Genomic DNA, 24,990 nt, shown 5'->3' on the forward strand with positions numbered 1-24,990 from the left:
TGTTTGAATTTTTTTAGCCTCTATGCAAAATCTTGGAGATCTGCTTAAAGCTTGACTCCTGTTACATCTCATTCAAGTTACCTTTTTACATCTAACTACATCTGTAGTGTTTTAAATAGTAAATGCTAGTGATTAAAATACTTCAGCAGCTTTAAGCAGGACAACAAACAAAACAAAACAACAACAAAAAAACAATAGTTTCATGTCAGATTAAACATCAGATTAAAGTGAACATGAAACACTACATTTATAATGGCTGATTTACACCATGCAGCCCTACTCTAGACTGTCATCCTCAACTCAGATTTTCCACTTGAAAAGTCAGATCAGCCCCACCAACCGTGACACTGAGGTTTCCACACAGCTGTGATTTCACAGATGAATCATAACCCCCCGCCCCCTCCATGTTACGCTCTCCTTCACTTATTGTGCGTTTTGATTTTTTTTTTCACATCTAGTAAGTAATGTAGTAAGTATGCACATCACACTAATCACATCCTCTGAACATCTGCTCTGCCAGCTGATTGTGTGCCGTGTGTCTACATCCAACCAAAGGAGGAAAAATCAAAGACAAAGGTGACAGTGTCAGACTTAAGCTTCTCATCCTTGTAAATCACTAGTCCACCTAACTCGACCAAGCTCTGCTCATTTATAAAGTGCTCTACAAACCCTAACAATATGGCTAACAGGTGGATTCCCATATTTCAGTGCAGCTAGTCAATAATGAACGACCACTTAGTGCTTAAGAGACAGAGCGTGAAAGGGGACAATATATCCTTGGTACTTTAACATAAAACTCACTGCAGCTGTCAGAAGCAACATAAACTAATTTAAGTCTATTAGCACCAACCAACCAACCACATAACATCACTTTCCGTACTGGCACTAAAAACTTTAACTTTAGACACATATTATTATTATTATTATTAGTAGTAGTATTATTAATAAATCCAGCTTCATAGTCAGTTTTTTAAGAGTAGGACTCGATGCTGTAAATCAGCCTTTATACATGTAGTATTTCCTCTCCGCTTTAAATGTGTTCACAGTAACAATGCAGGGTACACGAAGAACAAAGTAGAGTCGTGAACAAAATTGTATTCTTCTTCTGATGGAAATAACTTCAAAATATTACATGATTCATTTTCTTAAGTCTCTAGAAAGATAAAAAACAAACAAACAAGTAAAACTTGTTTTACTGCTGTGTGGTTTGGCGGTTTGTCATTGGCGTCTCCTCTGACAGATTTCAAAAAGAAGACAAAGAAGAAAAAAGTTAGACACAGGTGTTAAAAAGCTGAAGGTGAAGGCCTTATAAATATGGCCAAAGTTTTAAATTAAATTAAACACCGATTCAGGTCCCAGTATTTTTAAAGCTGTGAGTCAGTCAAAGCAACTTTCACAGAGTCCAAGATCAAACTATGGAGCTAGAGATGTGCTTAACATGTCCTTTATCAAGTCTATACCCAGAGTGATTTACTGCTGTAAATGGATTTAAGTAGAGACAGTTTTACCTTCAGGGTTTTCATTTTGTTTTTGAGCAGTGGTGCCGTTAGCCGCATGAGCTTGTCCTGTTATTTTAATGACAGAAATATAGACATCAGCTTTTAATTCCACAAAAATCCCCACTGTGAACAAAAAAATAAATAAAATTTATGAACCACAGTGTGGCTGAAACTTACTCTGATGTTCATCCCTCCTCCAGAAATCTGAAGTGGATGAAACCCCCCAAAACAAAACATAAACAACAATGACATTAACAAGAAACAGCACACAGAAGAACCACAGGTATTCAGTGAGTTTTACTTTCTAAAAGACACTGATTTTTTTTTTTTTTTTTTTTTTTTTAAAAGGCGACTATAATCAATATGTTACTGACCTCCTTCCCACGGCATGGACTCTGCAGAGAGAATTACAGCAAAGGACAGTTAAAGACACCAGTCTTTGTTTTATTGTTCGCAGTCATCACTGAGCTGCCAACACTTTGATATTTATACCATAAAAAAGGACAATATTTTCTTGATGATGCTATAATTATGCTGCATTTCATTGCCTGATCAGAGAATCTGATTTTGGACTAAAAATACATCCACGTTCACTAAAACGCTGCAGCATTTCTTGAAGCCAGCTGGTTCTGTTAATGTTAATTAGATTCAGCTGTGATGGCTTCAACATTAGAGCTAAAACTGAACAGAAATGCTCCTTCAGTCACGTTCTGAGATCATTTACACACAACACAAACTGTGGTCGCCTCTCTCCATGTTGTTCTTGTTACCAAGATCCACCACTGGCCTGTGGATTGTAAAACTAACACTCTAGTCTAAAGATGAATCACATGTGATGCATTTTTAAACTGACCGAAAGTATCAGATAGTACTGATAACTAATTCACCATTTTAAAATAGAGAGTAACTGACAAAGTGAATAATAAAATACAATTAAGCAAATAAAAAGTAAATGTTTACTTTCCAGCTTCAGATTTGTTTAGGAAGGACTTTGTTTTAGACTTCTTACCTTTTTCAAAAAACCACGTTCCTGGAAGAAATCAAAAGAAAATGACAGCATTAGATTAGCGATCCACCATTATCAATCAGAAATGAAACTCAAATGAAGCTCAATAAAACCTATACTCACTAGCAACTTTATTTGGTACTCACTGGGATGAACCCTCTTTGCCAAATGCACTAATTAATCAATCATCAGCAATACTGAGGTTTTAGTGGTGTGTCGGTCTGGAGCATTCAGGTATGTCTTCCACCCGAACAAATTCATCTCTGTCAGACGAGAAATTCCAAAAAACCCAAGAGCTACATCTCAGACTCTACTGGTGCCATTTAGCAGGATGAATGTTGAAGTTCATGGCAGTACAAAGACTGAACACGTGCGGGTTGTTTGTATGAAAGTGTCTTCTTTCTAAATGTTATAATTTGGAATTACATTGAGGTTCATTTCATGGTCGACAGGACATTTTTATAATGTTCTGCTAGCATCTGAGCTTATGAGTTTGGGGGGGCGGGGGGATCACATTTCACACAAAACAGGCCTGTGTGCAAGATAAGGCTTTAATACTAATGTTAACTGTTATTGCTGAATATCAATATGCTGATGAAAGACAGTATTTATTTTGTCACCTGTTTTCCATTTATGAAAGGCAACCAGCAATATGACGAAACCCAGCAGCACGATGAGCACTATAACTCCCATGGAAATGTTTGGACCTCCTTCAGATGCTGTAAAATAATGACAGCAGCAGTAAGAGGCTTTTCAAAGTTGGTGACCTGTAGCATTAATGAATTTGAAAGGAATGTTTTATGGGAATAACTCACAAGATGTCAAAGAGAATGAGTCTGAAGAGATGGTGATCAGTTCACTTCTCTTCTCGCTGATTGGGTTTTTTATTCCACAGCTTAACTTAATGCTTAAACTGTTTATCTGGGACTGCAGTGAAATAGTTAATATTATAGAAACCACAGAGAAAAGTCTTCACACCTTCTAAAGTCTAAATATATTACCTTATGAACAGTATATTGTCTCCCAGATGAAACATGCATCCCAGTATCATTTAAATTCCACGTGTAGTTGACTGGAGTGGCTCTGGTTGTGTTTCCTTCACAGGTCAACTCACATTGGCTCTCATTACAGGATTTGCTAACAGTGGGTGCAGGGACGGGAGCTGTTGTTAGAAAAATCATCATGTGATTCACTTTCATTAGTTTTGCTGTAACATACTAAACATTTTCAGTGTTTTACTTGATAAGCCAAACTCAGTTTAATGTATCCACTTACAGAGGACGACGAGGCGAACTGAAGAGAGTCGCCTGTTGTTGATCTCGGGTGTGTAGCTGTTGCTGTCCTCATATAACAGTCCGCTGATCGTCATCACACCAGTGGAAGTGTCCAGGTGGCCACGATCTTCAAACATATATGATACTGTTACCTTTAACTCATCACTGATAATCAAAGATGTGACCACTGCACCGCTAACACAGCTTACCATCAAACTGACGATAGCCTGTTGCATTCATTTCACCTGTCTCCCACTCCATGGCTTTGTTAGAACCTTCTTTCCATGAGATTTGTGTGATGGGGCCAGACACAGAACCATCAGGTGGTGTTAGGACAGCTTCTCCTCCCACTTTTCCATAGACTGTAGTATCTGCCAGGATAAATGATCAGATAAAATACTTTAAAGCTTCTATTAGTGACTGGAAAAGGTGACTCATTCCTTAAACTAGTGTGAAATTTTCATGCTGAATAAAGCTAAACTGCACACATACAACACGTTTCTATAAAACCGCTTTGGCATTTCAAACGTGCATCGTGCTGCTGTGTCATGCTGCTGTCTGTCTCATCGTGTGCTACCGAATCCTGACTTATTTATCGCGTGTTGTGTGACACATCCTGTTACAGCTGTAGTTTCCACACTTCACCTCCTCTATTCTGGAGTCTATAAGGACTCAGTCCTGGTGTGCTGGCTATTGTTGACTGTAAGAAACTGGCTGAAAACACTATGTGAACACCGGTTTGCACTGGGTGGGGTCACAAACAGGGAAAATCACTAAACTACGATTCAGCTTTCATAAAAATAACCACCCACTCCGCAAAAACACAGTTTTCAGTATGTGCTACAAATCGAGCTGCTTCAAGGGTCCTTCAAGAGGACAGCAGACTTACCCGCATGTACTGAAGGAGACACGGCAGCTAGGAGGACACACAAACAGCCGAGCCACACGATTAGCGTCTCTGAAGGCCACATCTTCGTCACTTAAACGGTCATAAACGACGAAAACTCCAGGCCGGAAGTCCCGAGAAACATGCCAGATAAACTTAAAGTCAAAAACCAAACGCACAGTAGTTCAGACGAGCTAGCAGAAACACTGAACAGGACAGGACGAAAAAAACGATGAAAGTGAAAGAAGGGTGGGAGACCCCGCCTCAACCCGGACATGCCTCTGTACAAAACTAACACCCACAACGTTGTTATATTGTTGGATAATCACCATAAAGCGTTTGATACCAATAAAACGAACTTTAAACGAGCTTAAGCAAAGTTAAAGTACTTTTTAGAAAGTAAATGGAAAGTTAAAAAAAACAAACAAAACCCAAACGTCATTTTTCTCCCCCTGGCGACAATAATGTGTTACTGCAACCTAAGAGAACGCTGATGATAAAGGAAGGAGCTTTTCAAAAGGATGAAACTGAAACAGACTACACACGTTTCCTGAAAGAGTGGACACTGTAGTGATGATTTTAATCCTTTTGAAATGTAACAGAGGGGCTACAGTGAAAATCAATATTTAACCATATTTCAGTGGTTGAGCTGTCAGTTTATCCATTAGTAGCAGTGTAAATTGGGAGCCCCTGTCAGAGAAAAGTGAAGGTATCACAAAGCTTCCTAAATGTCAAGGAGTGGATGGAGGTGCCAAATTAGACACTGCTTATATTCCCCTTCTGTCCTGCCATTCTGACTGCTCTGGGTGGCTATGAAATCTCTCTTCTGTGGTTTTTGTTTCTTCTTCACACTCATTTGTTTCCCTCTGTTGGCTCATAAGGGCACTGTGTTTCTGAACCACATCACTGGTAAACCTGCAAAGCCGAATACAGTAGGATCAGACACCACTAGCCTAGATTTACATTCTACTCAATGAAAATAGTGCATTTGATATAACAAGTTACCTACCATTGATAAACAAATGTTATTACACCAGAAGTAAATGTGCAGAGCAGGGGTCCCAGAATTGAATCGAAACTGGTATAAAATATTACTTTAAACAAACACTGAAGTAAAAATTGATTGAATTAAATTAAAATGCAAATTAGCGTGAAGATGCAACTGCAAAATCTTAATTTGCATAATGTTATTTATGCATTTTAATGATATTGTGCATTTCTTCTATTGTATCTCTATATTTGTGAATTACAGAGAATAAGTCAAAATATATAAAACAAAATTACATGAACTAATTAAAATTAAATGAAATAAACAACAACAACAACAATAATAATAACAATGATAACTTTTTCTCAGAACTTTATTTGAAATTGTAAAGTGAACAGTCAGTCATTCCACTTCAGTTTGTACAGTAGACATACAGGGCAAATAAGAGTAACAATAAGCAGTACAATGAAAATAAGAAGGGTAAATAGAGTAAATAAATAAAGGGAAAAAAGAGGGATGTGACAGACTTCATAATAGCTTTGTACTTGAAAATCTGTGACAGCTCATTTGTTAAAAAATTCTGAATGAATGTCAATCAATGATAAACCTTTTTTAGTTGAAGTTAATTTAAGAGAGTTTAAGCAATATTCAATTTCAATTAAATAAACATTAAATAATGGTGTTGAGTTTTGAAATTTACATTTATGTATGTGGAATTTCCCTATGACGATATAAAGATTGACAATGGTACATAAATTTTTTTTTTGGTTTTAAAATAAGTGATAATGTTCTTCCCTTCAATTTTGACTTTGTATGTTGTTTTGCACAGTATATAATTTTCAAGTTCTCTCCAAAATGTAGCACTATATGAACAGCCATAAAACAAATGAGTTACACTTTCAGGTTCATATTTACAAAAGGTACATTTTCTATCACTGTCACATAATCTTGAAATGTATGTGTTGGATGGATATATGTTTGTGGTAGGACTTGACTTAAGCGGTCAAAGAAGTGCAGGAGACTGATGCTGTCCAGTGTAGCAAGTGATTTATTCACCATTGTGTGACCCAAACAATATTTACAAAGAAACAAATAAGAAACTCAACTCCAAATTAACTCCGTTCAAATAAACATAACTGAACTTAAATCAACGGAAATTAAGGTCAAACTGCACACAGCTACACTGACCTGAACCTTTCTTCTCATACACCTGAGTTCTTCTGTTTAAATAGTCCACTTAACCAAACAATTTCTCCTCTGGACTATTCCATTCCGTAGGTAGGTAAGATGAACATAATTATATTCAAACCTCTACTACTCTTTACTGGCAACATAAACTCTATGGTGTAATCAATACATACTACAACAATAAATCTATTTATCCATAAACACTCTAAAATCAACTTTATTAAATTACGAGAGTTCTTCCCCTCCTGCACTTGGTCTCTTCCTGTGACCTCAGATGAACCCAGAAGGTATAAAGCAGGAAGTAAAACTACATTTCCTCCTTTTGTTGCTAGAAGACAGGTAGGTAAAGTAAGTTCTAAACAATACAAATTAACAGTTGAAGTTAGTGATGGGTAGATGAGGCCTCGTGTAGCGTTTCAGCACATTCCCCAAACTGTATCGATACTGTGTCGACACAGTGTTGCTGTTTTGCTCCATACTGACACCTGCTGGACATTAAATATCATTGCAGGCAACTTACTTGAGACTCACAACAGACACTGATTCAAAGATCTAGTCGTACTTGTACACTGTAAGGTATTGTACTTTCCATGGAATCACTTTATATCTTTTACATTTCAAATATTGTAGACATCTATAAAATATATTGTGAATGACACTAAGTGAAAATTAAAATGAAAGTATTGTAGCGGGTCAGGGCTGTTTTGGGGTTTTGTTATTATAGTTCTGTTTGCTGTTGTCATGGTGATGAGTGACGCGCTCTCTCGGCGACTGTTTCCGGTGAGAGAGCGCCCTTTTTTTTTGTTTTTATGTTTGGTTGCTGCGCTGGGGAGGGAGGTAGCGGCAGTGGTTGTAAATAAACGGGTGCTCCCAAAGAAACCTTTGTCTCCTCCGTGACTGAACTCTCCACAGTATTGTGAATGTAATGTTACCCATTTGACTCAGAGTTTATTATAAAATTCTATTCAGAAAAATAAGTTTATCCAATGTTTTTGCATTCAGTCTATTGCGTTTTTTTGACACAATTTCCCCAGCTTTGGAAAACTCACAGGCACAGATGAAGCTGGGGTACACAAAAACTGCAAAGCCAGGTGGAAAAGGTTCTGATAAGATGTCTTCCTATTCCCCCAGTACCTTAAAGGATCCTCTGATCTTGGAATGTTTCTGTCCGACACTCTCCACAATACTAAGGGGTTGGCAGTCCCTTATAATAAAATTCAGGACTGCCTGGTCCAGAACAGTCTTCCTAGATGCTGATTTGAAAATAATAAAACACATATTAATAAAAAAAAAATGATGATAAAGCTGTTCAGTGTCAATATAGGCCGACCTGTGTTCATTCTCGGTGTGTTTGTCTCCTCATTTTCATGTTTGGCTCTGTAATGCCTAAACATTGAGGAGGTGCTTTTGTTTGTGTAAGAAAGCTCTGCAGAACAGATGCGACATTTAACCTGCATAAAATGAAATAAATAATTTACACTTCAACTCACATTGCTGTTTTTCCTATTCTGATAGATTACACTGAAACAAAGACAAACTATTACGTTATTTGCAGTTAAAAGATCAAAATGATCCCACACAGCAGAAACATTTCTTTTTCTTTCGGGCTCCATTTTGTTATGGAGAGTTGTGGGTTTTTTTGTTGTTGTTTTTTTGTGGCGACTCATTCCGTTGGCAGATACGGATGCGGTACTTTTTAAACACAGTTTGGCTCGTTGGCAATGAGCGATACAGCAGCTGTATCGATCACGTGACTTTTTCTTAAAGTGACGCATGCACGGATACAGGCTTCGCTAGGTGAGCTTGATACATGTGTCGGTGCGTCAGTGTTGCAGGACCCATCACTAGTTGAAGTAAATAACATGTTAACTTAACAAACTTGTAGGAATTGACATAAACCAAGATGTTATATTATGTAATCTGTAAAAGTGCAAAACATAAACAAACCCGGGATAGTAGATGTTTGCCTATCAATCAATCAATCAATCAAAGCTTTATTCTATTGCAGATTACATGTGAAATATGGTTAAATCAAAACAAGAATGTTAACCAAGAATATAGACAAACGGTGTTCTCACCCACTTTGTCACAATGTTATCTAGTATTTTCAAATGTAATTCTCTTATTTTGTTTGTGATACAAAATCTAAAAGGAATAAGTCATTATCCCAGTCACTGTAGAAAACACCACAAGCACTGTAACTCCCATGGAAATGTTTGGACCTCCTCCAGATGCTATAAAAAAAACAACAGCAGCAGTAAGTGGCTTTTCAAAGTTGGTGATGTGCAGCATTAATGAGATTGAAAGGAATACTTTATGGCAATAACTCACAAGAGAATGAGTCTGAAGAGATGGTGATCGGTTCACTTCTCTCCTTGCTGATTGGGTTTTGTATCTCACAGCTGACCTCATAACTGCTTAAACTGTTTATCTGGGACTGCAGTGAAAGAGTTAATATTATTGAACCCACAGAGAAAAGGTCTTCACATTTTTCTTAAGTCTAAATATATTACCTTATAAACAGTATATTGTCTCCCAGATGAAACATGCATCCGAGGATCATCTGACTTCCACGTGTAGTTGACTGGAGTGGCTCTGGCTGTGTTTCCTTCACAGATCAAGTCACATTTGCTCTCATCACAGGATTTGTTAACACTGGGTGCAGGGACGGGAGCTGTTGTTAGAAAAGGAAACAGGAAAATTCATCATGTGATTCACTTTCATTAGTTTTGCTGTAACATACTAAACATTTTAAGTCTTTTACTTGATAAGCTGAACACAGTTTAATGTATCCACTTACAGAGGACGACGAGGCGAACTGGAGAGAGTCGCCTGTTGTTGATCTCGGGTGTGTAGCTGTTGCTGTCCTCATATAACAGTCCGCTGATCGTCATCACACCAGTGGAAGTGTCCAGGTGGCTACGATCTTCAAACATATATGATACTGTTACCTTTAACTCATCACTGATAATCAAAGATGTGACCACTGCACCGCTAACACAGCTTACCATCAAACTGACGATAGCCTGTTGCATTCATTTCACCTGTCTCCCACTCCATGGCTTTGTTAGAACCTTCTTTCCATGAGATTTGTGTGATGGGGCCAGACACAGAACCATCAGGTGGTGTTAGGACAGCTTCTCCTCCCACTTTTCCATAGACTGTAGTATCTGCCAGGATAAATGATCAGATAAAATACTTTAAAGCTTCTATTAGTGACTGGAAAAGGTGACTCATTCCTTAAACTAGTGTGAAAGTTTCATGCTGAATAAAGCTAAACTGCACACATACTACACGTTTCTATAAAACCGCTTTGGCATTTCAAACATGCATCGTGCTGCTGTGTCACGCTGCTGTCTGTCTCATTGTGTGCTAACTAATCCTGACTTATTTATCACTGTTGTGTGACACATCCTGTTACAGCTGTAGCTTCCACTTCACCTCCTCTATTCTGGAGTCTATAAGGACTCAGTCCTGGTGTGCTGGCTATTGTTAACTGTAAGAAATTGGCTGAAAACACTATGTGAACGCCGGTTTGCACTGGGTGGGGTCACAAACAGGGAAAATCACTAAACTACGATTTAGCTTTCATAAAAAGTATGGCGTTATTTTTGTGCCACTATTCTGAGCGCACGTAAAAAAAAAAAAAATGCAGGTGCAAGTGTTGCATTTTGAGGAGAAATTTATTTTGAGCGAAGAAAAGCTAAATTTGAGTGAACAAAATTCATAGTGTTTGCTATTATCCATATACACACACAATAGCAGCAACTCTCGCACAGTTTTTGCATTTCCACTTGCTCGCAATGTGTTGTTTGCACTCTCAACATTTCTGCCCGTGCGCGTTCAACTCTTTCTGTACACCGTTATATTTGTGCCACAAAACCAGCCAATCACAGACTGGGATGCAAAAAAATCTGATTGGCTGTTTTGGTCTCCAATCAGCTCGAAATGACGAAATGCAATATCCCAGAATCCATTTCGTCCAAAACTCAAACGAGGCAGTGGCGGAGGAACACAGAGTGGCGGAGTTTGAAATATTAATCTTTCTGGGTCACAAAATAAACTTTTAAGATATTTTCATGCGAGAATGGTGCTGTGTAAACTTCAAATATCAGCTCGATTTATCAAGACATCACATATTTGCATAAGTGCTCTAATGTTTTCGGAGATCCCTGTTACCCACCAGCTGACCGCATACCTGGACTGGCCATTGGGCATACCGGGCACTTGCCCGGTGGGCCGATGGTGATTTTTCATTTTTATGTTTGTTTGTTTGTTTTTGTAACGGTATAAACAATGAAAGGTGGTGGATTAGCCAATTGGTCATGATCAACTCTGGGCTGGACCAATTACAATACATCCGTATTGAGGGGAAAAGGAACGCGATTGGTCCCGTACTTCAGGGAGAATGAAAAAGACAAAGCTGGAGTTATTCTGTGTCTTTGCTGCACAGCTGCCTCTTCTTCTTTCATTCTCCCCCCTCCCTCTCCTGTTGCTACTTCAATCATGAAACTGATCAACGATCAGCTGATCCTCTCTGTTGTTTGTTTATCGCCCACTTTGCGCCAGAAAGAGGAAACCAGCTGATGTCGCGCTAAACAACAGCAGCACGTTCAAGCTTGATAAGTTGTTGTTAGAATTTATTTAATAATAATTTCTAGTATCAGCTGTTTGCTGGAGCCACAGCTGTAAAAGCTGCTGGTCATGATATCGGTTTGGATATGTGGTGAGAGGGAAACATGAAGGTGATACAAATCATACATACAGTCAAGCCAATAATTATTCATACCCCTGGCAAATTTTGACTTAAAGTTACTTTTATTCAACTAGCAAGTTATTTTTTGACTGGAAATGACACAGGCGTCTCCCAAAAGATAATAAGATGATGTACAAGACGCATCATTGTGGAAAAAAAAAAAGTATTTCTCAGCTTTTATTTACATTTCTCCTCGAAATTTCTCCTCAAAATGCAACACTTGCACCTGCATTTTTTTTTTTTACGTGCGCTCAATTTTTTTTAACGTGCGCTCAGAATAGTGGCACAAAAATAACGCCATAAAAAACACCCACCTAATCCGCAAAACACAGTTTTCACTATGTGCTACAAATCGAGCTGCTTCAAGGGTCCTTCAAGAGGACAGCAGACTTACCCGCATGTACTGAAGGAGACACGGCAGCTAGGAGGACACACAAACAGCCGAGCCACACGATTAGCGTCTCTGAAGGCCACATCTTCGTCACTTAAACGGTCATAAACGACGAAAACTCCAGGCCGGAAGTCCCGAGAAACGTGCCAGATAAACTTAAAGTCAAAAACCAAACGCACAGTAGTTTAGACGAGCCAGCATAAACAGTTAAGCTAGCAGAAACACTGAACAGGACAGGGCGAAAAAAAACGATGGAAGTGAAAGAAGGGTGGGAGACCCCGCCTCAACCCGGACATGCCTCTGTACAAAACTAACACCCACAACGTTGTTATATTGTTGGATAATCACCATAAATGGTAAATGGTAAATGGTCTTGATGCATTCTCAATCATCCAGGAAAGTAAATCTCCAAAAGTTGAATCTGTTCATCTGGACGTAGCGTTTTGTGGGAGAAACGTTTCGTCACTCATCCAAGTGACTTCTTCAGTCTCAGCTGACTGCAGGTTTCCCCAAACCTTATAAAAACAGTACATTTGCATAATGACTGAAACCAGCCCACTGAAGGAACAATGGGCTGTGAGGTCAGTTCCTTAATCATAATTATGCAAATTCCCATGACCATTGATCAACAATCACTCACCAAAACCCACTGATCAAAGAACACTGATCAATACTTATGAGCCCCTGAAACGAGACCCAGGAAGTGGCTACAGGAAGAGGGTCATAGACTGTCTGAAGCAGTTAGAACAAGACAAGGCTATCGACCGGACCTCATACCACAGGCTGTACCCAGGGGAGTCTACACCAAGTCTGTATGGTTTACCGAAAATACATAAGCAGGGTGCACCTTTAAGACCAATTGTCTGCATGATCAACTCGGTCACCTATAACATCTCCAAGTTTCTGGCTTCGATCCTCAACCCGCTGGTGGGCAGCTCTGAACACCACATCCAGAACACCCTGGATTTTGTTGAGAAGGTGAGAGATGTCATTATGGAGGCAGATGAAACCATGGTCTCGCACGACGTTACATCTCTCTTCACTTGCATCCCAGTCACGGAAGCGTTGGAGGTAGTCCGTGAGAGATTACAGGATGACACCAACCTCAGCAACAGGACCACTCTCAGCATCGACCAAGTGTGTTTGCTTTTGGAACTGTGTCTTCATTCCACCTACTTCACATACAAGGGTCAGTTCTACAGGCAGAAACATGGGTGTGCCATGGGCTCCCCAGTTTCACCCATCGTGGCCAATTTGTACATGGAAGAAGTGGAAAAGAGGCGTTGCTATCCTACCCTGGAACACCACCAAGCCATTGGTTCAGATATGTGGATGACACCTGGGTGAAAATCAAATCTCAGGACGTACTACATTTCACAGATCACATTAACTCGGTGGACCAACACATCAAATTCACCAGGGAGGATATGAAAAGTGGCAGGTTAGCCTTCTTAGACTGTGAGATTTCCATCAGTAATGGGGACATCTAAAAGCTGACGTGTACCGTAAACCCACACATACGGATCAGTATCTAAGGTTTGACTCTCATCATCCACTGGAGCACAAACTGGGTGTCGTCAGAACGCTACAACACAGAGCGAACACCATCCCCACTGACACAGCGGCCAGGGAGGCAGAAGAACAGCACATCAAGAAGGCCCTGAGTAAATGTGGTTATCCCAGCTGGACTTTTGTCAAAGCTGGGAAGGCACCTAAAGAAAGCTCCAGCCGATCCAGGAGAGAAGGACAACCGCTGCCCAGGCGAAAACCTGTAGTGATCCCATATGTGTCAGGAGTATCGGAACAGTTGAGACGCATTTTTCTAAACACCGGGTCTCTGTGGCTTTTAAACCCCAAAATACGCTGCGCCAAAAACTGGTCCACCCCAAGGATTGGGTCCCCCGACACAAACAGAGTAACATAGTGTACACTGTTAAGTGCCAGGAGGATTGCCAGGATTTATACATCGGGGAAACCAAACAACCTCTGGCGAAGCGGATGGCACAACACAGAAGAGCAACCTCATCAGGCCAGGACTCTGCAGTTTATTTACACCTACAGGCCAGTGGACACTCTTTCAACGATGAGGATGTACACATCCTGGACAGGGAAGAACGCTGGTTTGAGCGCGGAGTCAAGGAGGCCATTTACGTGAAAAGGGAAAGACCATCTCTGAATCGAGGAGGGGGCCTAAGGGTACATCTTTCGCCATCTTACAATGCTGTGATTGCAGCCATTCCCCAACTCTCTGTGAATGGTACTCATGGCCATTGATCAGCGGGCTTTGATCAGTGGGTTTTGGTCAGTGATTGTTGATCAATGGTCATGGGAATTTGCATAATTATGATTAAGGAACTGACCTCACAGCCCATTGTTCCTTCAGTGGGCTGGTTTCAGTCATTATGCAAATGTACTGTTTATAAAGGTTGGGGAAACCTGCAGTCAGCTGAGACTGAAGAAGTCACTTGGATGAGTGACGAAACGTTTCTCCCACAAAACGCTACGTCCAGATGAACAGATTCAACTTTTGGAGATAAATGGTAAATGGCCTGTATTTGTATAGCGCTTTCTAGTCCCTAAGGACCCCAAAGCGCTTTACACAACCTGTCATCCACCCATTCACACACACATTCACACACTGGTGATGGCAAGCTACATTGTAGCCACAGCCACCCTGGGGCGCACTGACAGAAGCGTTTGATACCAATAAAACGAACTTTAAACGAGGTTAAGCAAAGTTAAAGTACTTTTTAGAAAGTAAATGGAAAGTTAAAAAAAAAAAACCCAAAACGTAATTTTTCTCCCCCTGGCGACAATAATGTGTTACTGCAACCCAAGAGAACGCTCCACTCAATCTCATTTATGTTTTCAGAAATATGCACCCTGTGGTTATGAGATAAAAACTCATATTGCAGCACACTTACTAGTGACCAACATTTTTCATACCCATGTGTGGACACTCCAGTCAAATCTGATAAAGAGGAGTAATGCTTCCCTTTGTTTACACCACTGTACTACAGGCATTTTTTTTTAAAAATGTCAGGTCTTATTAAATTCAGAAAAGTGCTTTATTTTAATTACAGCATTCACTTTGTTTACTTTGACTGTTGATTGTACAATATAAATGCTCTTTTGTGTCCCAGTAACGACTGAAATTAAAGTTAAAATAACTGCCCAAATAAATGCTAAAAGACATTTCATTTCATATAAGTAAAGAAGAATTAACAGTGAACCTAAAGACAAAAAGTAAATGTTAAAAATGCTGTCAAAAGTCAAAAGAAAATATAACCAAGTAGATTGCACCCGGTTCCCCAAAAGAGTTTTTAGATATTGTTTCCTTTCAATGTTTTAGGTTCTAGTGGTTATCACAAACACAATGAAATCACTATGTGGTTCCTGTTTTAATGAATCCTGATGATAAAGGAAGGAGCTTTTCAAAAGGATGAAACTGAAACAGACTACACACGTTTCCTGAAAGAGTGGACACTGTAGTGATGATTTTAATCCTTTTGAAATGTAACAGAGGGGCTACAGTGAAAATCAATATTTAACCATATTTCAGTGGTTGAGCTGTCAGTTTATCCATTATTAGCAGTGTAAACTTGTCGCACACACTGATTGGGAGACCCTGTCAGAGAAAAGTGAAGGTATCACAAAGCTTCCTGCTGTATTTCCATCTGACCGTTAAGGGTCTCTAAAAAGGAGTGGGTGGAAGTGCCAGATTAGACACTGCTTATATTCCCCTTCTGTCCTGCCATTCTGACTGCTCTGGGTGGCTATGAAATCTCTCTTCTTCTGATGTGTTGGGTCACAATCACACTCATTTGTTTCCCTTTTTGGCAGAAATTAGCGTGAAGATGCAACTGCAAAAATCTTAATTTGCATATGTTATTTAGGCATTTTAATCGTATCTCTATATCTCTATATTAATTATTATTATTATTATTATTATTATTATTATTATTATTATTATTATTATTATTATTATTATTAACAATAATAACAATAATAATCATAACAAACAGCACGTAGTCGACGTTGATGACGCTATACGTAGATCGAATGCTGATTGGTTGAAACACTGAGTTGACCCGGAAAGAGAAAACCTTCACGGAAGCTGACAAAAATGGCAGCGCTCGAAAGTTTCGAGGAACAGTTAGCTGAACAAATTGCGTTACACCACAACCTTTATGACCCTGGACACAAGTATTACAAGAACCCGCACGTTAGCATCAAGTCGTGGCAAGAAATAGCAGCCGCCCTCCAGACAGAGCCTGACAAATGCCGGGAGAAGTGGAAGCAACTTCGGGACAGGTATGTTCGGGCCAAGAAAAAGTTCACCAGCAAAAGCGGCCAGCCAGCGAGACCAGCGAGAACCCCTCCGCTGCTGAAGTCCCTGTCGTGGCTGGACGGGTACGTGAAACACAGGAATGCCGTGACGAGGTACACAATAGAGGTACGAGACGCAATAACTTCCAGCTGTGCAGAAAAATAAAATAAATAAAAATAAACAAACTATAAGAAGGTTTGGGGTATTTACAGTTCATGTGTCCTTAATAGAGTCCCGAAGACTTCTCATCCTCCCCCGCAGGGCCGGCCCAGGTGCTGGAAGACATGGCTAACCCTGTAAGTATTCCTGTTTGTGTGTGATGTTTTGATCCCCTTCACCTGTATGTTTAGCTATGTACAGTCATAGCGGAAGTGTTTGGTGGTATTACTGCATCTCAGTATTTTTACACTGGTGCTGTTTTCCTTTAGTATCCTGATAAATCCCAGAGTTCAGCTGCAGCATCCCCTGGACCGTCACCACACAACAGCAGCCAGGGTGGCGAAATACAAGTAAGTGCTTTTACAGGACTAGCCTGACTGGCACAGACATGTGTGGGTCCTCTATCATGCTTTTTTTTAAATAGCATGTATAAAAAATAAATAGCAGTATAATCAGATTACAAAAACTTGGTTGCTTATAAACACTTAACAGAACCATATTTACATATGGAAAAAACGGAAATATACACATACACAAATGGAGAATGTAACATTACATTGACAAGGTGATGATGAAATAAACATAATATATGTGGAAATTAAAAGAATTAGGATTTATAAGAAGTTTTTGGAAACATAGTTATTAATAATTGCCTCATGTCAGATATGTTTCTGCAAATTCATCTTGACCCAATGAGGAGGAGATGTGGTCCATACAATACAGTCATTATGGTAAGGTTAATAACTGCTTGATGATGCTTCCTTGACTAGTAATTTCCCATTCTGTTTCGTTGCAGTTGATGGAGTCAACTCTGCCGAGCCCCTCCAGGTCCGAGGGCAGCCCGACACGGCGCTGCATCACCCCGACCCCACAAAGCCGGCCTAATAAAAGGAAGGAACATGATGAGGACCACGCCACCACCTCCATAAAAGACCTGATATTGGACTGCTCCAAAATGGCAGCATTACGTGACATGTGTGCTGTGCAAGGGGACGAGCTGGACGAGTCGCACTACTTTGGAATCGTGGTCGCAAAGGGGCTGCGGACATTGCCGGACAAAATGCGGGCAGATGCCATGGCACAGGTGATGCTGCTGTTGAGCAACTTCCGTCAACAAGCTTTTGAGCTGCAAACAACAAACGACAACAAGAAAACCTGATGACACGTCTTTGTTGTTCTTTATTTTTTTTCACCCATTCTTACGCGTTGTTCTTAATATCATAAAACCTTTGCTTCCATCTTCTGCTTTTGTCTGTGAGGCTCATAGAAAGAAGCCGAGAGTTTCTCTGACAGCATGCTGTGAAGTGTGAGCTTGCTACACTGACTGTTGCTGACAGTTTCAGGACATTTTTATAGTTGTCAAGTGTTTAGTTTATACGTGTGCACATACATCCGCCAAGTCCCACAATAGCTTTATTACAAAAATACAGAAATTAGTATAGCACAAATGTATATATTGTATTTTTATATTAAATGTGTAGTGTATATTTATAAAATCTTTGAACTTTTATAATTATGTGCTTTGTTTGTCTGGTACACCAGAAGACTGACTTTGATTTAGGAACTACAGGGAGTGCAGAATTATTAGGCAAGTTGTATTTTTGAGGAATAATTTTATTATTGAACAACAACCATGTTCTCAATGAACCCAAAAAACTCATTAATATCAAAGCTGAATGTTTCTGGAAGTAGTTTTTAGTTTGTTTTTAGTTTTAGCTATTTTAGGGGGATATCTGTGTGTGCAGGTGACTATTACTGTGCATAATTATTAGGCAACTTAACAAGAAACAAATATATACCCATTTCAATTATTTATTTCTACCAGTGAAACCAATATAACATCTCCACATTCACAAATATACATTTCTGACATTCAAAAACAAAACAAAAACAAATCAGCGACCAATATAGCCACCTTTCTTTGAAAGGACACTCAAAAGCCTGCCATCCATGGATTCTGTCAGTGTTTTGATCGGTTCACCATCAACATTGCGTGCAGCAGCAACCACAGCCTCCCAGACACTGTTCAGAGAGGTGTACTGTTTTCCCTCCTTGTAAATCTCACATTTGATGATGGACCACAGGTTCTCAATGGGGTTCAGATCAGGTGAACAAGGAGGCCATGTCATTAGTTTTTCTTCTTTTATACCCTTTCTTGCCAGCCACGCTGTGTAGTACTTGGACGCGTGTGATGGAGCATTGTCCTGCATGGAAATCATGTTTTTCTTGAAGGATGCAGACTTCTTCCTGTACCACTGCTTGAAGAAGGTGTCTTCCAGAAACTGGCAGTAGGACTGGGAGTTGAGCTCGACTCCATCCTCAACCCGAAAAGGCCCCACAAGCTCATCTTTGATGATACCAGCCCAAACCAGTACTCCACCTTGCTGGCGTCTGAGTCGGACTGGAGCTCTCTGCCCTTTACCAATCCAGCCACGGGCCCATCCATCTGGCCCATCAAGACTCACTCTCATTGCATCAGTCCATAAAACCTTAGAAAAATCAGTCTTGAGATATTTCTTGGCCCAGTCTTGACATTTCAGCTTGTGTGTCTTGTTCAGTGGTGGTCGTCTTTCAGCCTTTCTTACCTTGGCCATGTCTCTGAGTATTGCACACCTTGTGCTTTTGGGCACTCCAGTGATGTTGCAGCTCTGAAATATGGCCAAACTGGTGGCAAGTGGCATCTTGGCAGCTGCACGCTTGACTTTTCTCAGTTCATGGGCAGTTATTTTGCGCCTTGGTTTTTCCACACGCTTCTTGCGACCCTGTTGACTATTTTGAATGAAACGCTTTGTTCGATGATCACGCTTCAGAAGCTTTGCAATTTTAAGACTGCTGCATCCCTCTGCAAGATATCTCACTATTTTTGACTTTTCTGAGCCTGTCAAGTCCTTCTTTTGACCCATTTTGCCAAAGGAAAGGAAGTTGCCTAATAATTATGCACACCTGATATAGGGTGTTGATGTCATTAGACCACACCCCTTCTCATTACAGAGATGCACATCACCTAATATGCTTAATTGGTAGTAGGCTTTCGAGCCTATACAGCTTGGAGTAAGACAACATGCATGAAGAGGATGATGTGGACAAAATACTCATTTGCCTAATAATTCTGCACTCCCTGTACGTACTGTGACGACATCCTGGTAACAAGAGTTACCAGGATGTCGGCGCTCTTTGTAGTTTGTATAGGCAATGGGAAAGCGCACTGTTATTACACTGTACACACCATAAAACTGGCAGGTGTATCTTGATCATGGTCACTGTGCTGTTTTGCCACAGTGCTAGTCTGATAATAGCTGACTGCTCTGGCCCAACAAAACGTCTTAAATCTCAAGACTTTATTGAATGTAAGTTTAAAGCCTAATGAAAATCAGGGTGGTATTGCTCGTTTAAAGAAATTAGCTTCCCACTTTTCCTTTCAAGAAACTACAGAAAACAATTTGTTTACTGCAAAATTTGTAAATTTGAAACAGCCCGATTTCTTAGTAATTACAGCAGTAATTTAACATAGTAGAGAAAAATGGAGAAACAGTTTTTGATACCCAAATGTGCACATCGCTTTGAAATTCCTAATGATTTATGTCTCGTAATGTGAGAGCTAGCAGACAGCTGTTAGAAAAAGGAGAACAATGCACAGCTTATTTATTTCCTTTTTTTAATCTGAAAAAGCAACAGGAACAGGTCAATTCCATTCATGAACCTATTGTTAATAGTGTGATTACATATCCTAAATTAATAGCAAAATACGATTCTGCCTTTTACAATGAACTGTTCAAATCCAGCCACTCATCCAGTCATCTACATATAATGTAATGAATATTAAGAGTTGTAGGAATCAGTAAGCTGAATGGAAGAGTGGATGTGATGCTCTTGTCACTCTGGGAGAAACAAGAATAGCCATTTTGAAACTGAAGTCCCTAAAACTTCTTGTTTTAAAGTCTCGAATTATTACAGTTATTACATATTGGCGTCGTTTTGGTTAAAGAAAGTTAAAAGGATTTCTGTCGTTTGAGACTACAAAGTCAAGTTTGCAATTAAAACCCATGAGGCCTGCTGTTAAAATAGCTTTATTAACCTGGTTTTAGTCTTGCAGTAATGTGGATAGTAGCATCACCTTCACCTTGCTCCATGTTAGAAACTCCATGATATCGTGTTCCCTGCTCAGGGTAGCACACTGCTGCGCATTTATTCAGTATTCTTGGGGACCGCAGTCAGCAGCGAATAAGAATTCAAAGTCGTTGCACATGGGTGGACACTGTGCCCCCTGCACACTACAAGGTTAACAAGTTCCTCACTACTGAGCCCAGACGGACTAGCCATAGACATTTCCTACATTTAAAGAATAAATAAGTTTGTGTATTTCCTAAATATTTTGTTCTTGTTGTTTTCCTGTTTTTTGTTTTACACAAAAGCAAAAGGCAATCAGGAGCGTTGTCATGAAGCTGCCTCCACTGAGTGTGCAGCAGCGCCCTCTGCAGTTTGTGTGTTGAAGTGCAAAAGCTTACAGCACCTGGTATTCCCAGGCGGTCTCCCATCCAAGTACTGACCAGGCCCGACCCTGCTTAGCTTCCGAGATCAGACGAGATCGGGCGTGTTCAGGGTGGTATGGCCGTAAGCGAGGAGGCCCGCTACAAAAGACCTTTATACTTGGCAAATGTCACACAGCTTAAACTATAGTATTGTGCTAAGCTTCATATGTTACGGCGAAAACATGCAAACCTTTGTTGTTAACTGCAGCTTCAACACTGAGGTGCAAAAATGCTTTTCCCGCGGTAACGTCACGATAATAACACATGTTAGTTTCTCACAGCACAGTGTTAAAGTGACAGAGAGCACACAGTGTGTTAGGACGATTTGGAAGTCCAACATTTTCGTGGTTTGGAGAATTCAACTTCTACACAGAACATAAAAAACGTAAGCATGACTGTGTCATCACAGCATGTATAAAAAGGCTGTTTCTGAAGCGTTCTCTCGCTTACGGCCATACCACCCTGAACGCGCCCGATCTCGTCTGATCTCGGAAGCCAAGCAGGGTCGGGCCTGGTCAGTACTTGGACGGGAGACCGCCTGGGAAAACCAGGTGATGTAAGCTTTTGCACTTCAACACACAAATGACAGTTTAAATATTGAAACGAATCTGAGGCACTCTTTTAGCTCATTTTCTAATAGGGTGGTTAGTGAGTCTTGCGCAAAGAGCTCTTCCACTGATGTAGTAATGTCAAATTCTTCAAGCGTTATATCAATATCACTGTACATGCACAGAGCACCTGTAGATGTTTTTGTGCAAACACTCACAACTGTTTATGACGTGAATTTTGCAGCATTAAGTATGCATTATAACTGTGCTGTCATGTGCCGGTATTAAAAAAAAGGAAGGAAGAAACTAATCAATATCCTTCACTCTAAATTGTTTTTAAATCACAATAAATGGGTTACAGTATCTACATGAACCCTGTTATCGAGGAAGCCTCTCGCTTACGGCCATACCACGCCTGATTTCATCTGATCTCTGAAGCTAAGCGGGGGCGGTCCTAGATAGTAGCATCACCTTCACCTTGCTCCATGTTAGAAACTCCATGATATCGTGTTCCCTGCTCAGGGTAGCACACTGCTGCGCATTTATTCAGTATTCTTGGGGACCGCAGTCAGCAGCGAATAAGAATTCAAAGTCGTTGCACATGGGTGGACACTGTGCCCCTGCACACTACAAGGTTAACAAGTTCCTCACTACTGAGCCCAGACGGACTAGCCATAGACATTTCCTACATTTAAAGAATAAATAAGTTTGTGTATTTCCTAAATATTTTGTTCTTGTTGTTTTCCTGTTTTTGTTTTACACAAAAGCAAAAGGCAATCAGGAGCGTTGTCATGAAGCTGCCTCCACTGAGTGTGCAGCAGCGCCCTCTGCAGTTTGTGTGTTGAAGTGCAAAGCTTACAGCACCTGGTATTCCCAGGCGGTCTCCCATCCAAGTACTGACCAGGCCCGACCCTGCTTAGCTTCCGAGATCAGACGAGATCGGGCGTGTTCAGGGTGGTATGGCCGTAAGCGAGGGAGGCCCGCTACAAAAGACCTTTTATACTTGGCAAATGTCACACAGCTTAAACTATAGTATTGTGCTAAGCTTCATATGTTACGGCGAAAACATGCAAACCTTTGTTGTTAACTGCAGCTTCAACACTGAGGTGCAAAAATGCTTTTCCCGCGGTAACGTCACGATAATAACACATGTTAGTTTCTCACAGCACAGTGTTAAAGTGACAGAGAGCACACAGTGTGTTAGGACGATTTGGAAGTCCAACATTTTCGTGGTTTGGAGAATTCAACTTCTACACAGAACATAAAAACGTAAGCATGACTGTGTCATCACAGCATGTATAAAAAGGCTGTTTCTGAAGCGTTCTCTCGCTTACGGCCATACCACCCTGAACGCGCCCGATCTCGTCTGATCTCGGAAGCCAAGCAGGGTCGGGCCTGGTCAGTACTTGGACGGGAGACCGCCTGGGAATACCAGGTGCTGTAAGCTTTTGCACTTCAACACACAAATGACAGTTTAAATATTGAAACGAATCTGAGGCACTCTTTTAGCTCATTTTCTAATAGGGTGGTTAGTGAGTCTTGCGCAAAGAGCTCTTCCACTGATGTAGTAATGTCAAATTCTTCAAGCGTTATATCAATATCACTGTACATGCACAGAGCACCTGTAGATGTTTTTGTGCAAACACTCACAACTGTTTATGACGTGAATTTTGCAGCATTAAGTATGCATTATAACTGTGCTGTCATGTGCCGGTATTAAAAAAAAGGAAGGAAGAAACTAATCAATATCCTTCACTCTAAATTGTTTTTTAAATCACAATAAATGGGTTACAGTATCTACATGAACCCTGTTATCGAGGAAGCCTCTCGCTTACGGCCATACCACGCCTGATTTCATCTGATCTCTGAAGCTAAGCGGGGGCGGTCCTAGATAGTAGCATCACCTTCACCTTGCTCCATGTTAGAAACTCCATGATATCGTGTTCCCTGCTCAGGGTAGCACACTGCTGCGCATTTATTCAGTATTCTTCGGGACCGCAGTCAGCAGCGAATAAGAATTCAAAGTCGTTGCACATGGGTGGACACTGTGCCCGCTGCACACTACAAGGTTAACAAGTTCCTCACTACTGAGCCCAGACGGACTAGCCATAGACATTTCCTACATTTAAAGAATAAATAAGTTTGTGTATTTCCTAAATATTTTGTTCTTGTTGTTTTCCTGTTTTTTGTTTTACACAAAAGCAAAAGGCAATCAGGAGCGTTGTCATGAAGCTGCCTCCACTGAGTGTGCAGCAGCGCCCTCTGCAGTTTGTGTGTTGAAGTGCAAAAGCTTACAGCACCTGGTATTCCCAGGCGGTCTCCCATCCAAGTACTGACCAGGCCCGACCCTGCTTAGCTTCCGAGATCAGACGAGATCGGGCGTGTTCAGGGTGGTATGGCCGTAAGCGAGGGAGGCCCGCTACAAAAGACCTTTTATACTTGGCAAATGTCACACAGCTTAAACTATAGTATTGTGCTAAGCTTCATATGTTACGGCGAAAACATGCAAACCTTTGTTGTTAACTGCAGCTTCAACACTGAGGTGCAAAATGCTTTTCCCGCGGTAACGTCACGATAATAACACATGTTAGTTTCTCACAGCACAGTGTTAAAGTGACAGAGAGCACACAGTGTGTTAGGACGATTTGGAAGTCCAACATTTTCGTGGTTTGGAGAATTCAACTTCTACACAGAACATAAAAACGTAAGCATGACTGTGTCATCACAGCATGTATAAAAAGGCTGTTTCTGAAGCGTTCTCTCGCTTACGGCCATACCACCCTGAACGCGCCCGATCTCGTCTGATCTCGGAAGCCAAGCAGGGTCGGGCCTGGTCAGTACTTGGACGGGAGACCGCCTGGGAATACCAGGTGCTGTAAGCTTTTGCACTTCAACACACAAATGACAGTTTAAATATTGAAACGAATCTGAGGCACTCTTTTAGCTCATTTTCTAATAGGGTGGTTAGTGAGTCTTGCGCAAAGAGCTCTTCCACTGATGTAGTAATGTCAAATTCTTCAAGCGTTATATCAATATCACTGTACATGCACAGAGCACCTGTAGATGTTTTTGTGCAAACACTCACAACTGTTTATGACGTGAATTTTGCAGCATTAAGTATGCATTATAACTGTGCTGTCATGTGCCGGTATTAAAAAAGGAAGGAAGAAACTAATCAATATCCTTCACTCTAAATTGTTTTTAAATCACAATAAATGGGTTACAGTATCTACATGAACCCTGTTATCGAGGAAGCCTCTCGCTTACGGCCATACCACGCCTGATTTCATCTGATCTCTGAAGCTAAGCGGGGCGGTCCTAGATAGTAGCATCACCTTCACCTTGCTCCATGTTAGAAACTCCATGATATCGTGTTCCCTGCTCAGGGTAGCACACTGCTGCGCATTTATTCAGTATTCTTGGGGACCGCAGTCAG

General features: G+C 40.6%; 3 protein-coding genes and 6 non-coding genes across 10 annotated transcripts; 4 read left to right on the forward strand and 5 right to left on the reverse strand.

Annotated features, from left to right (window-relative positions):
* Positions 1-395: 395 nt before the first annotated feature.
* On the reverse strand, positions 396-4,943 carry LOC116321753. 2 transcript variants are annotated; one of them, XM_031741683.2, is made up of 11 exons: positions 4,669-4,941; positions 3,989-4,150; positions 3,781-3,906; positions 3,507-3,667; positions 3,321-3,432; positions 3,126-3,224; positions 2,509-2,529; positions 1,874-1,894; positions 1,677-1,703; positions 1,509-1,565; positions 396-1,233 (listed from the first exon to the last, which is right to left on the reverse strand). In XM_031741683.2, exons 1-11 carry the CDS (start codon positions 4,748-4,750, stop codon positions 1,193-1,195), a joined length of 909 nt encoding a protein of 302 aa, XP_031597543.2. In that variant the 5' UTR covers positions 4,751-4,941; the 3' UTR covers positions 396-1,192. The 2 variants fall into 2 exon arrangements, with proteins under 2 accessions (XP_031597543.2, XP_039463391.1); XM_039607457.1 differs by lacking the exons at positions 396-1,233; positions 1,509-1,565; positions 1,677-1,703; positions 1,874-1,894; positions 2,509-2,529 and adding an exon at positions 2,537-2,768 and having other exon boundaries at positions 4,669-4,943.
* Positions 4,944-8,810: 3,867 nt separating this feature from the next.
* On the reverse strand, positions 8,811-12,247 carry LOC120436409 (carcinoembryonic antigen-related cell adhesion molecule 7-like). The gene is made up of 6 exons (XM_039607398.1): positions 11,992-12,247; positions 9,850-10,011; positions 9,642-9,767; positions 9,355-9,515; positions 9,173-9,278; positions 8,811-9,075 (listed from the first exon to the last, which is right to left on the reverse strand). Exons 1-6 carry the CDS (start codon positions 12,071-12,073, stop codon positions 8,987-8,989), a joined length of 726 nt encoding a protein of 241 aa, XP_039463332.1. The 5' UTR covers positions 12,074-12,247; the 3' UTR covers positions 8,811-8,986.
* Positions 12,248-16,067: 3,820 nt separating this feature from the next.
* LOC116321742 (transcription factor Adf-1-like) lies at positions 16,068-17,987 on the forward strand. The gene is made up of 4 exons (XM_031741667.2): positions 16,068-16,444; positions 16,549-16,614; positions 16,747-16,827; positions 17,274-17,987. The coding sequence occupies exons 1-4, from the start codon at positions 16,115-16,117 to the stop codon at positions 17,634-17,636; spliced, it is 840 nt and encodes a 279-aa protein (XP_031597527.1). The 5' UTR covers positions 16,068-16,114; the 3' UTR covers positions 17,637-17,987.
* Positions 17,988-20,975: 2,988 nt separating this feature from the next.
* Positions 20,976-21,094, reverse strand: LOC120436544. The gene has a single exon (XR_005610528.1). It is a non-coding gene; the product is annotated as a 5S ribosomal RNA (ribosomal RNA).
* A 356-nt stretch (positions 21,095-21,450) lies between these two features.
* On the forward strand, positions 21,451-21,569 carry LOC120436515. Its single transcript, XR_005610517.1, has one exon. It is a non-coding gene; the product is annotated as a 5S ribosomal RNA (ribosomal RNA).
* An 837-nt stretch (positions 21,570-22,406) lies between these two features.
* On the reverse strand, positions 22,407-22,525 carry LOC120436545. The gene has a single exon (XR_005610529.1). It is a non-coding gene; the product is annotated as a 5S ribosomal RNA (ribosomal RNA).
* A 357-nt stretch (positions 22,526-22,882) lies between these two features.
* On the forward strand, positions 22,883-23,001 carry LOC120436571. Its single transcript, XR_005610555.1, has one exon. It is a non-coding gene; the product is annotated as a 5S ribosomal RNA (ribosomal RNA).
* An 841-nt stretch (positions 23,002-23,842) lies between these two features.
* On the reverse strand, positions 23,843-23,961 carry LOC120436546. Its single transcript, XR_005610530.1, has one exon. It is a non-coding gene; the product is annotated as a 5S ribosomal RNA (ribosomal RNA).
* Positions 23,962-24,317: 356 nt separating this feature from the next.
* LOC120436572 lies at positions 24,318-24,436 on the forward strand. Its single transcript, XR_005610556.1, has one exon. It is a non-coding gene; the product is annotated as a 5S ribosomal RNA (ribosomal RNA).
* Positions 24,437-24,990: the final 554 nt, after the last annotated feature.

Source organism: Oreochromis aureus, linkage group 23 (assembly GCF_013358895.1).
Source record: "Oreochromis aureus strain Israel breed Guangdong linkage group 23, ZZ_aureus, whole genome shotgun sequence".
Lineage (NCBI taxonomy): Eukaryota > Metazoa > Chordata > Actinopteri > Cichliformes > Cichlidae > Oreochromis > Oreochromis aureus.